General features: G+C 39.2%; 1 protein-coding gene across 1 annotated transcript in view; it reads right to left on the reverse strand.

Moving 5' to 3' along the window:
- The window catches only part of CNTNAP5 (contactin associated protein family member 5), an 857380-nt gene that overhangs the window by 153172 nt on the left and 690036 nt on the right, over window positions 1-14172 (reverse strand). Inside the window, exon 14 of the mRNA XM_059053215.2 lies at window positions 8870-9026. Coding sequence (XP_058909198.2) covers window positions 8870-9026 — 157 coding nt within the window. The remainder of the gene's footprint in view (window positions 1-8869; window positions 9027-14172) is intronic.

The following is a 14172-nucleotide window of genomic DNA, read 5'->3' on the forward strand; positions in this document are numbered from 1 at the left end:
AAGATCCCACATGCAGCGGAGCGGCTGGGCCCGTGAGCCATGGCCGCTGAGCCTGCGCATCCGGAGTGCTCCGCAACGGGAGAGGCCACAACAGTGAGAGGCCCATGTACGGCAAAAAAAAAAAAAAAAAAAAAAAGAGTATTTCATAGCTATGTTTTGTCTTCTGGAACCAGCAGGTCTTAAATTGCTTATTAGAAATTTTCCAAATAGATGATAGGATGGTGGTATGATTGAACAAAAGGCACAAAAGCAGTCCTTAATGCTACCCTTGGTGAAGTATTAACTATTTTACTCCATCGAGAATTCTGTAAGATAATGATGTGATATGTTAGTTTTAAATGATCAACCCCTGGTTAGAAGTTGTGCTTTCCCATTTTTGTATTGTTCCTTTTTTTTTTTCCTTGAGTGTTTGATGCCTTCTACCGTGTCCTGTCAGATGTACCACAAAACACGCTATCTAAAAACAATCTGAGGGGCTTCCCTGGTGGCGCAGTGGTTAAGAATCCACCTGCCAACGCAGGGGACACGAGTTCAAGCCCTGCTCTGGGAAGATCCCACATGCCACGGAGCAATGAAGCCCGTGCACCACAACTACTGAGCCTGCACTCTAGAGCCCACAAGCTACAACTACTGAGCCTGTGCTCTAGAGCCTGGGAGCCACAACTACTGAGCCCACGTGCTTCAGCTACTGAAGCCCACACACCTAGAGCCCATGCTCTGCAACAAGAGAAGCCACCGCAATGAGAAGCCCGTGCACGGCAATGAAGAGTAACCCCCAATCACTGCATCTAGAGAAAGCCTGCACGCAGCAACAGACCCAACACAGCCAAAATAAACAAACAAACAAACAAACAAATAAATAAAAATAAAATAAAAACAATCCGAAACCCAGTCATGGGATTGTTAGTGTAAACAAATCAGTATCAAGTTGCCCCAGGATATATACTTTAGGTGACAATTTCAGGAATAAAACAGCAGAACACACCTAGCAAGGGGAGGGCATATTTTTCTAGGAAGAGAGTATGGGGAGAAAGGAAAAAAAAATCATTCATTCGTTCACTCAGAAGTTAATGTATGAAGAACCTACTATTGCCAAGCATACTCTTTCCAACCCAAGGCTCTGGCTCTGACTACATTGCTAGATGCATGTGGAATTCGGGGACTGAGTGAGTAAAAACCCAGATAAACCCTTCCTAATCTCTACATGGAATAGCTCATAAATACATTCATGAATAAAAAATTGCCACCATTTGAGATCGTACAATATTATTTTTTAAAATAAGAGACAGAGCCTTTCTTTTCTTTCAGGATTCAGAATTCCTGGCCCATTTAGGACACGACCGAGTCTGAAGCATCCTCACTGCACTGAGTGTGGAGATCCCAGAGGTGGAGATTTTGGGGAAATCAAAGGAGTTCCGAGAGAGCAAAGAATATCCTACGTGAGGAAATAGCAAAACTCTAAACTCTTGGATGTAACCAGCATCTTCTTCCTAAAGGCATTGTCTCCTTACGTCTCCAGGGAAAGGAGTGAGGGGCTCTTGTGAAGGTCAAGGTCCTGGGGCTGAATTAGACACGTCTTGACAAACAGAACAGCTCGAGACAAATGTTTACAAAGATAACTTTGGGGGCAGTGTGATCCCTTCTAACTACTCTCTGATAGCTGGGAGAAAATCAACCCGCAGCAAAAAGCTGAGGTTAAATTATTGAGTAAATATTTCTGGTGAGATAATAAAAGGTGGGTAACAGCCAACAATGCAGCAAATATCAGTTAATTCTAGAATCACCAGGGCCCAATATACCAAAAGACAGAGAGGTAAAAATATATTTAAAAGGAGTCATTCACCCATCTTTCACTCATGGCTTAGCACCATTTATTAAACAATTTCTCTGAGGCAGAGAAGTAGATTCTAGGGCTAAAGAGTAGTTTGAAGCTCCAGGATTCCACATGCTGAGAAAAAAAAAAAAATCCCTTAACTATCCTGCTTAAAAAAAACAACAACAAGAACAATAAGTTTCCTTTTTTGGATCATCAGATAACAAGAATTTAAACTTTATACCATTTTCTCCTTCTGTTCTGTGCCATGTCGCTTCGTACAAGGGTGAAGTAAGGGCAAGAGGCAAAGAACAGAGTTACTAAAACTCACATAAAAATGTCTATGCTTGCTTATGAATAAATAAAAGAAGGTCCTGCTGTTAGAAAAGAGAGCTTCTTAGGTCTACCTGGTTGTATGGGTGAGAAAACTTTTCATCCCAGCCATGGGCCATCACGAAGAGGCCCACTTTGGACCATCTCTCTGCCTTCTCCTCACCACTGAACCATCCTTTTTATCCCTCTAGCACCATCCTTTGTGTCCCATTTTGTACCCCTCTACCCAGATGACTGTTTTTCCACCATTCACCCAGCCCAGCCCTCTCCTGTGTGATCCCCCAGCTCGGAGCTGTCGCCAGTTTTCTTTCTTGCTCTCAGCAGCCCATCCAGCTGATGCGGATAAATCAGAGAACATTTGATTGGGGGGATGTCTATAGGCTGAATCATTATGTTGAAGAGAAGTTCCTTTGCAAACAATCATTTACTGTGAGATTGTTATTCATGATCAGTTTTCCCATTTCTTTTTTTTTTTTTTCTTCCTGTTTAGTTCTTTAGCTGGGATGGAAACCCCAGGAGAAGTCAGCTCCATAGTACACCTGATCCACGTCTCCCTGAGGCTTCCCGTTAGTATTCTAATAGGGAATTGTGCCTTGGGTGTTCCTTGAATTACTTATTTTTCCTTCGTCCACCCACCTCCACTTCTGAGCTGGCTGCCTTACTTTCACCCATTACCCACAAAATACTCATTATCCCCACTGACTTGGGCCTCACTGAAATATATGACAGCATGTGATTCAGTCACAGAGGTTAATTAAAACAGAATAAAATATTACCAATTACCAGAGTCTGGGAAGATAGCTGAGGCTCTCAGAGCAAGCTGACTTAGCAGAAAGCAACATGCACAGTGCAGTAATCTGACCTGAGATGCCCTGGGAGGGGTCTCTTTGGCATCCTCACCAGCTGCCGTAACCCAAAATGCCAACTTAGCAGCTCGTTGGATGTAGTCAGCAGGGCTTCCTTGGATTCAGCTGGAGTTCCAACTCTACCCCCTTAGTCATGTGACCTTACCCAAGCCACTTAGCATCTCAGAGCCTCAGTTTCCTTTTCTGGGGAAAGGAGCTAATAAAACCAACCTCAGGGTTTGTTGGGATAATGATATGATATATAGTACATACAATACTAAGAACACTTCAGCATACGGTACTTAACATTTTTTTCCCAATTTTTTTCATTTTGTAATTTAATTTTACATTTTTTCATGATATTTAATTTTAAAAATTTATTGGAGTATAGTTGATTTACAATGTTGTGTTAGTTTTAGTTGTAAAGCAAAGTGATTCAGAGATATATATGAGTATATATATATATTCTTCTTTAGATTCTTTTCCATTATAGGATATTACAGAGTATTGAGTAGAGTTCCCTGTACTATACAGTAAGTCCTTGTTGATTATCTATTTTACGTATAGTAGTGTGTATATGTTAATCCCAGACTCCCAATTTATCACTCCCCATCACCTTTCCCCTTTGGTAACCATGAGTTTTTTATGTCTGTGAATCTGTTTCTGCTTTATAAATAAGTTCATTTGTATCACTTTTTAATTTATTTTTATTTAATTAATTAATTTATTTATTTATTTATTTTTTTATTTCGTGGTACGCGGGCCTCTCACCGTTGTGGCCTCTCCCGTTGCAGAGCACAGGCTCCGGACGCGCAGGCTCAGCGGCCATGGCTCACGGGCCCAGCCGCTCCGCGGCACGTGGGATCTTCCCAGACTGGGCCACGAACCCGTGTCCCCTGCATCAGCAGGCGGACTCTCAACCACTGTGCCACCAGGGAAGCCCTGTATCACTTTTTTAGATGCCACATATAAGCGACATCATATGATATTTGTCTTTCTCTGATACTTCACATTTTTAAGAGACAATATTATCTAGGAGTCATCATACATCAAACTGCTATCTACTAAATGCTATACCAGCCCACATCAGTATTCTGACTAACTTTACCCAGAGCAGAAACTTAAGGGAAGTTTATAAGGTAAATATGTTTGAGCTTTCTTAGAAGCACCCGGACACCAAAAGGGGCATGCTTGTCTGAAAGAAAAGTTTGAAATGTATGGAAAGCCAGCTGGACCACATGTTATCTAAGAATCAGGTTGGAAGAATGTTAAAGAACATGACCATTTCATAGTAGTGCCAGCTTTTGTGCTTTACCTTTCTGTATAGTAAATAATAGAATTGAATATGTAAATAATGAATGCATTTCCACAGGGCTCTGCTGTGTTTCACTCTGAATGTATACTCTATGTCTACAACCCCTGTTACAGACAAAGCAAAGCTCTCTCATTGTTATTTCACATACAAGAAGCTTCGTGATCTGGATTTGACCTTCTTCCCTGCCTACATCTCCTGTAAGTTCCCCACATGAAAACTGTGCAAAAACTACACCAAGACACTTATATTTTGGGGAAGTAGTGATTTTTATATTATTTCACATTTCCGTGTCTGAATACACAGCAGCACCTACCTGTACTACACTAACTTTAGCTCACTTCTTCTGATCCTTTGGAACTTAACCACACTTTTCCTTGAAATCGAACTATCCCAGCCCACGGGCACCCCAGGTTGACACATGTGTGCTTCTGTCTATAACCGAAGTCATCACACTGTTACATTTACTGCTAAATAACTAGCCTTTTCTTTTCCACTGTCCTGCGAGCTCCTCAAGGGCAGGGATTGTAATGCCCTTGACTTTCTCTGCACAGCAGACTGCCTGACTACATGGAATAGGCACTCATTAGACATGCAATATATGAGTAAATGTCAGCTGGAATAGTACGTACAGTTGGCTCTATAATAAATTATTTTCCAGAATCGTTTATGACAGGTTATGACTTGTCCTAAAACAGTGAAATCTGGAAGAGTTAAATCAGAATTTGCTCCCTCATGAGAATGATAGAAGGAAATTCCTGATCTCACCTGGATTGGTAAAGTGAATCAGAAAACTTATTTTAGGCTTGTATAGTATTTAGTAGATAGCAGTTTACTATATTGCAACTCCTAGGAAACATTGTCACTTAACAATCATACACTGAAGTGTTCTTAGTATTTTACATACTATACCCTGTATTATATATATATATATATATATATATATATATATATATATATATATATATATATATATATATGAGATATTCAACGTAACTCTAGGACAGCCATGGGTAAAGTGGGCATCTTTACAAAGGGAATTTCAGATCATTTCTCTTGATCCTTCGTAGGTTGATTGTTGAACAAAGCCTACATCTAAAATTAAATAAAAGGTTGCTGGCCACAGAAAGTGGCACATGATGAGGCTTTTCCCCTGGCTCTAAAGGAAGAGGAAAGGCTTATGAAATATGCAATAACCCATGTTGGACGAGGTATGACGGCACCAGAGCTGAGGAAAAGTTTCTCTGAGCACAACCTCAATGATGAAGTCAATAGGAGGGGTTCAAAGGTTAGTGAACGAGTAAGAAGGTCAAAGGAGGGAGAGGCTGGAATCAGAGTAGAAGAGATGATCGGTGGGAAGTCTTGGAGAAGAGAGGGTAGCAGCATTTCAATATGATGGTCTAATTTTCCACTTTTAAGTGATGTGATGTGATTGTCCAGCACTGCTCCTCAGTGTTCCTTAAATTAAGCCCAGGCATGGTCATTTGTACTCTAGGAAGGGAAGGCGCTGAGGCAGCATTCGGTATGGAAAGAGTTTCATCAAAGGAAAGGAAACAGTGAGCAAAGATCAAGAATTCAGCCAACAAGCGAGTGAGAATTGAAGGCACTTAGGAGAAATACTTCCCCTTCTCAGTAACTCTTTATAGTCTAGCCCCTTTACCAACTTATCTGATTATACAGAATAAAATGAACACATTTCCATGTAAGTCTATAAATCTATACATTTCTAATGTCAGCATAGTGAAGGGAAATTAAAAAAATCAAAATAAACTGAGCAAATCTAAGGTTGCAGAGGATTTTGACTGCAACCTTAGATTTGCTCTGATTTGTTTAGATTTGCTTAGATTTGACTGCAGAGGATTTTGACTATGTTTTCCTGGCCACACAACCATTTAGCCTTTCCACATATCTCTCAAGCTTGTAGATGCCACTTTGGGATCCTTCCTCCTCCTCAAAGGTCTTCTACATTCATCTATTCAGCTAACTACCATCATCTTCTACTCTACAAAGAGGTCTTCAGGCATATAATGTTAAAAAAGACACAGTCTCCAAACAGAACAAGAGTTATTTTTGGTTTGTAGGCCTCCAAGATGTGATAGAGGGCTCTGCAGGGTAGATTGGGAGTGCACAGAATGGAGAAGTCCAGTCAACCGCATCTGATTTGACCCCTGTGAAGATCGTGATGTTAGAAGGAAGGACCTGAGGTAGAAGATAGCTGGGCCCCTGGGCTGAGCAGCTGGGGAGCTTGTCAAACAGAGTAAAGTGGAGCTCTGTTTTCCCTAACACTCCAAGGACAAAGTTAATGGCAGGAGCTGAGCTCTCCTGGAGTAAAGAGATAGGAGGGCCACATCTATCACTCCTGAGGTCAAGGAGACCTCCCCGATGGCACATGTACAGGAAGGCTCCTCTGGGGTCAAAAAGGGAGGGGGCGCCATCCCATAGTAAGTGTTGTCAAAGCTCCCAAAGGCCTCCACGCTGGAATCCATCTTGGCAAAAAGATGTGCACGCATATTGGGAAGGGCCCTAAGACAGGTCAGATGTGGGAAAAGCAGCAAAATAATTGGCCAGAGGAGAACAAAGACCCAGAAGCACTGCCTCTACATAAATGACTTGACTGCGTTGTTACTGCAGTCCTCCTCATTAGGGAGAATACCCTTTCTCCCTGGGTGTGTATTCCTGCTTTGCTTCTGTCTAAATAAACTGCTTCCCTGTGTGCTCTCCCACATGTTGTGCTGTGTTTCTAAGAATAAACTTTGTACCTGTTTCTGTAGTTTTTGCCTCCTTGAAACAGTCTTGCTTTCAAATGAGGGTAAGAGCCAGGGAGATTTTTCTCCTAGTCTCTAGCCCATGGTGGACTGGTGGCTAGGATTCCTAGTTTTCATCCAGGCTACTCAGGTTCAATTCCTAGGCAGGGAACTAGAATTCTGCTTCAAGACTGCTCACTGCTGTCTCTCTGAGATCAGACTCAGGTCACATGACTTTGGGCCCAAGCAGCCCTACAACATTCTGAAGCTGTGGTTCATCTAGTGTAACCTGATGGAGCCACGTTCTTGGTCTTTTCCTCACTGAACTGAGGTTTCAAGTGGACCGAAAGTTTTATTTGAAACATTCCTGCTGTTATCAATTTAAACAGTGAAGGGGAAAGTACTTAAAAGCCATTTCCACTAGGTTGAGAGCAGGTTGACATAGGAATCCTTAACTATACTTCAGCAGCATTTGATGAAGCAAATACAATTACAAAGCCAAAACCAAAGAATGTCTTAAATTCAGTCAAAACCAAAGTGGGTTTGGAAATGTTCTGTGCATATTTTCATAATCAATACAGTAAAAACAAAATAAGCAGTTGACCTGGAGGACAAAGGAAAACTACATGTGATGGCCATGAGAACTAAAACTAAACATTATCTACAAAAGTAACTTGCTGTGGAGGAGGAAGAGAAAGTCTGGCCTCAGTTATACCTGAATTTGAATTCTGGATCTGCCTCTTAATAGACCTGTGTGACCTTGAGAAAAGTATTTAACCTCTCTGTAATCTACATTCCTCTACCTTAAGATGCAAAAGTGAGAAAATTATGAAAGATTAATAGGTTTGTTTTCTCTGTCAAATTTATGTTTAAGGAGAAAGGGGAGGGGAGGGATAAATTAGGAGGTTGGGATTAACATATGCACACTACTATGTATAAAATAGACAATCAACTAGGACCTATTGTATAGTACAGGGAACTCTACTCAATATTCTATAATAAGCTAAATGGGAAAAGAACCTGAAAAACAATAGATGTATGTATATGTATAACTGTATCAATTTGCTGTACACCCAAAAGTAACACAACATTGTAAACAAGTATACTCCAATACAAAATTTTTTAAAAATCATAAAAAAGGACCTACTGTATAACACAGGGAATATATGAACATTACAAGATATATGCCTATAGATTATTACAAGATATATGCTCAATATCTTGTAATAATCTATAAGGGAAAAGAAACTGAATATATATATCACTGTGTTGTACACCTGAAACTAACATATTGTGAATCAACTATGCTTCAATAAAAAATACAAAAAAAGAATTAATAGCTTGTTATGAGGATTGAATAGGTGTTTAATAAATATAAATTTTCTTTTCTCTATTTTTAGTGGCAATAGTAGAGCAGGCCAGTGACTGTATCATCAGTGGGACAATGGGAGAATAAAGAAACAGTCTGTATAATTACACATCCCTATCTCCCACACCTTCTCCCAAAGCCTATATATTCTACACATTACAGAAATGCTGACTAAAACGCAAAGCTAGATATTACATTTCATTCTCCTGTTGAAAATGGAATGTTCAGAATATAAAGGGGTGATGGTGTGGCAACACGCTTTATGTTACAAACTTCAGCAATAGCCCTGAAAGTACGAGGACTAGAAACTTCCAAAGTTAAAGCAATCACCGTTATTCAGGAGCCCTAGTTCATATTGAATCTCTCATTCATTCTCTTTTATCTTAGGGGACATTTTATGTATCCCTTTGTGGGCTTCCTCCACAAGTGCAGAGGGATCAGGACACCCATTACCATTCGTCCTTGTCAGCGTCACAGTTGCAAAAGTGTCGAATGTCCAGGCAGCTCTCGTCAAGGCCACAGTCACACTGCTGAACTCCGGGAGGGGCTCCTCCCCAGTAGGGGTGTCTTTCATTGGACCGTCCGATCCACCAGGTCAATGGGATTCCATCTGAAAGACAAGATGCTTCACAAGTCAGAGTGGAACAAGCCTGAAATAGCACAGAGGATGTCACAGAAACTGAGATGAAAATGTCTCGAAGGATATATATACATTGTACGTATGTATGCACATATATATATATACATATGTGCATACATACGTACAATGTATATATATCCCTCCCTCCCTTCTTTCCTTCCTCTTTTCCCTTCTGTTCTTTCTCCTTCCCTTCTGTTCTCTCTCCTTTCTTTCTTTCCTTTTTTCTTCCTTCCTTCCTTCCGTCCTTCCTTCCTTCCTTCCTTTCTTTCTTTCTTTCCTTCTTTTTCCTTCTTCCTTCCTTCCTCCCTCCTGTCCCTCCTTCCTTTTCTTTCTCTCTCTCTATCTCTCTCTCTATATATATACACACATAGAGATATATATATATATATATGTGCTCATATAAACAACACTTTCATGAAAAGCATTTCTATAATAGAATATTGATTAATCACAATGTTTAGACTCAGGGTCACAAGCTCAAATGCCAACCAAATCAGGCAGGCATCACAATTGAGTAAACTGGGCTAGACCTTAGACCAAAAATATTGAATATATAGTTACAAAAATTAATTTCCTTTTAAAACTACAAAAGGATAAATAGTAGCATGAGGGCCAATATTAGCCCGACCTTAGTCCTCAGTTTCTGGTAGACTGTGGGGAGGGGTGGACACGAAGGTGAGGGGGAGAGTGTTGGCTCAGAGGACAGGGTGGCCCTGTCTTACCCCACACTGATTTCTGTCATGACAAAGATTAACGCCAGGGTTACCATATCTTTTGAATTTTTTAAAGAGAAGTCACAATATTTGAAGTTCAAAGATTTGGACAAAAGAAATATTATGAAGATCAATACTGCATAGGCCAATGAAATCCCTCTGTATGTCATATTTAACCCATACAAAGCTAGGATGCAACCTCTAATTTCTGGTTTATGTAGTTAACAGAAAACTATTTTTAAGTCTTGTCCTTGTCAATTTTCAATTTTCTTTCTTTGCAAAGTTTAGTTTAGTAAAATCTGTTGAGTTATCTTGTATAATTGGGAATATTTAAGTAGATAAAAATTATTATCTAGAAGATGATAAGATATCCAAAACAACAGATGTAGGCAGAGATAAAGGTGTTAAACACCCTTAGGCTGAATGGGGTTAGGCCTAGGTCCTCTTAGGAAACCACTGGTCTGTTTTTGTTTGGCATACAACAGGCACTTAATATGTGCTTATTTTTTAAAAATGAAAGAAATCGTTATTGAGAGCCATTTTGCATGATTTATCATTTTAAAGTAGAATAGTAACTTTTGTCTGAGGATGGCACTAGGTTGGAATTCTGCCTAGTCAAGATTTGATTTCATATACAACTCCTGATGTACAAACATATAATTTACAAATTATTCATGTATACAAATGGCAACAACTTTCTCTGAATTGCATTCATTACTAACATCCTTATGGAAGTCACTGAGGCAAGTAGGGAGAGAATGACAATCTGGGTTTTCCAAGAACCTGTAAGTAATGAGAAGAAGATAAAACAAATACTAAGAAACACAGAAGTATCTTAGAGGTGCTGAGTCAGGGGGCAGACAGCCTGAAGGACTATACTCACCCCCAAATACTACTCTTCACACTGTCTAAAATGTTTTAAGTCCCTTTATTGGCTTTTAAATTAGAATCCCAGTTAGAGATGTCTGTTAACTAGTGTCTTCTTTTTAAAGAATAATTCTAAATGGTACAAATCCATTTAACCTATTTCCAAACAGCTATAAATCCTTGGACACTAGTTCAAATGAATTGCTTTCTTTCTAACCACTAGTTCAGATAAGCCATACTCAAGTGGCCTAGAGGTCTGGTGGGTTTACTTAGAACAAAAAGCGCTTTCAGGACTGAGGTAAGCTTAGGTGGATCGTCCCAGTGTGTGAGTCCAGGTAACACAAGGGTGAAACATTGTGTGTTCAGATGTTTGCTAATGTTGGCTTTGGGCACAAGATATAGGAAGAAATCTCTCCACTTCTCCCTCCTGGCACTGCCCAGACCTCTCCTCCATAATTGAGAATCCTGATCACATGGTGAAATTCAATGTCATCATGAATTATTTCTGTTTATAAGCTAAGTCAAAGTTGTGATCTTATTAATAGCATTATTATCAATGGTCTCAATTCTGAACAACCAATTTGTGTACACTCTGGTGCAAATGTTGCCTTCTAGTAGTCCTTATTAAGGACTTATTTGGTGCCTTATGAGCGTATATTATATATATACATATATATAATCATTCCATTCAATTACTGCTTAATTCTATGCTGTGTGAAGGTCACGGGGAGATATCCTAGTTATACAAATTTTAATAGACTATCACTGCCCCAAGGGAGTTCATAACATTTAAGGAAGAAGGACATATACACAGCTAAAAGAAATGTAAGTCAGAATGAGATTAGGGTCAAAATATAGAAGTTAATAAAATGCTAGGAAAGTCTAGAAGAAGCAGCTATGAATTTTGTCCAAGATTCCTGAGAAATGGTTTACGAAAATGATTTTAATTTCATGGATATGGTGACATTTGACTGGAGGCTTTGTGTTGAGAAGGACCTCAGCAAATGGTACCACTAGGGAAAAGGGTCCAAGTAAGAGGCACAAGGAAAGGGGATCCGATTTTCACTACAGCATTGTTAGGAAGCAACGGTTTGAAATAATGAGATTTTTGCACATTCTAAAGATATTTTATGTTATTTCTCTTTCTTTCTAAATTGGATGTAATTTCTAAGGAAAGGTTTAGACAACAAGAAAAACAACCTCTTCCATATCACAAAATAATGTTAGACATTCATCAAAGTCAATCTTGGTCTGACTGCATGCTGATTAGGATCATTAAATCAGAACATATGTCTAATAGCGTGATTAAGAGCTAGTCAGTGACATTAGGGATTAACATTTTTATAATGTTGTTCAACATTCTCTTCTCCCTGCCTATTTAACTGAAGTGAGCCCAAAAAGGAGGGGGTTGCACAAAAGATTAATGATACCGCCTCTCAAAACAAATGATAAAAATCACTTTGATGAGGTCATTTCAACCTGTACTGAACAAACCTCGCTAAAATGTACCACAGGGATCCTTCATGGTTAGGCAAAGAGGTAGACAAAATGATTAACTTAAATGATTCTATTTGCATTGTTTTAAGTTTTTGTAGGGTAATATAATAATGCTTTGCATTTTGATAGTATATTTTACTGGAAGAGCTGCAATGAAGAATCCTAGCAAGGTTAAATGACTTGTTCAAAGTCACACAGTCGCTGAAGGCAAATCTGGACACAAGGATCTGGGTCCCTGAAGCCCTCATGTCCTGAACACCCACCTTCCCAAAGACTCACAGACTTTCTGACTTTTAAATGTGCCAAAAACATATAGAGATAATGTGAGCCTTGCAGGGAAAAATGACCAGCTAGAGAAAATGACAATTATTATAAATTTGTGGGAACTGATAATACTAAATGAACACTGTAGTATGGGAATAAGACCTTTAGTCTATTCCACAATTTCTCTGAGAGGACAGACTGGAAAGCTGTAGTTTCCAGATGTGGGGTGACAAGAATGGAGGGGGATTTCTGTAACCACATCAAGCTAATGTGAGAAGAAAGAAACCTTCATTGTGTTAAGACCCATGGACTCGGAGTGGGGCTTATTCATTACCATAGTATAGCTATAGTATAGTTAACCTATACTGATTAACATAGTAAACAATTAATGAATGGGAAACAAACTTAGAAAAGTAAAATACCTAATGTCTACACACAATCAGGGAAATACCTAATGTCTACACACAATCAGAGAAATAGAGAATTGCAATCAATCTGTGTATTAAGGCTCATGTGTCTGTTTTTAACTAATAATCCTAATTTTTAAAAAATCCAGCATTTATTGAGCATATAAAATATTCCAGGAAGTTATATGCAATTTTTATACCCTAATTTGATCAATTTCCATAACAACACTATGAGGTAAATACTTTTATCTCATTTTACAGATGAGGATACATTATTTGCCCAAGGTCGCTTGGCTAGTCAATGACAGACCCATGCCAAAGCACAGTGATCGCTTGTAGGTGATTACAAGACTCAACAGTGAAATCCCTGCCCCCAGTGTTGTTCCATCCCCTAAAAGGTATTCTTACAGCAGGAGACAGGGACTTCTAAAGTCTATACCAGATGATTTATCTCTCTGATTAAAATCCTCCAGTATTCTATGTCTGTGGGTCTATTTCTGTCTTGTAAATAAGTTCATTTGCATCAATTTTTAGATTCCACATATAAGCGATATCATATGATATTTGTCTTTCTCTGTCTGACTTACTTCACTTAGTATGACAATCTCTAGGTCCATCCTTGCTGCTACAAACGGCATATTTCATTCTTTTTTATGACTGAGTAATATTCCATTGTATATATGCACCACATCTTCTTTATCCATTCATCTGTCCATGGACATTTAGGTTGTTTCCATGTCTTGGCTATTGTGAACAGTGCTGCTATCAACATAGTGGTGCATGTATCTTTTTGAATTATAGTTTTCTCCAGATATATGCACAGGAGTGGGATTGCTGGACCATATGGTAATTCTATTTTTAGTATTTTAAGGAACCTCCATACTGGTTACCAAGGGGGGTGGTGGAGGGATAAATTAGGAGTTTGGAATTAACATATATACACTCCTCTGTATAAAACAAACAACAAGGACCTGCTGTATAGCACAGGGAACTATATTCAACATTTTGTAATAACCAATAAGGGAAAAGAATCAGAAGAATATATATAACTGAATCACTTTGCTATACACCTGAAACTAACACAACATTGTAAATCAACTATACTTCAATTTTTAAAAAGTCCTTCAATATTAGTTCAATACAAGAATAAAACCCAAGCATCTTCCTGTGGCCCCTAAGGCCCTGTATGTCTGGTTCCTGCACTTTTCAGCCTTATTTCCTCCCTGGCTCCAGCTGTACTGGCTGTGCCCCAGGCCCTCACAGATGCTCTTCTGGGTTTACTGTCTCTGCCCAAATCCAACTTCTCATGGGTTTTTACAGTGCCTGATTGTCCTGTATCATTGGATCTTGAAATTAAAGCTCACCTCT

The sequence above is a fragment of the Kogia breviceps genome, chromosome 2 (assembly GCF_026419965.1).
Source record: "Kogia breviceps isolate mKogBre1 chromosome 2, mKogBre1 haplotype 1, whole genome shotgun sequence".
Classification (NCBI taxonomy): domain Eukaryota; kingdom Metazoa; phylum Chordata; class Mammalia; order Artiodactyla; family Physeteridae; genus Kogia; species Kogia breviceps.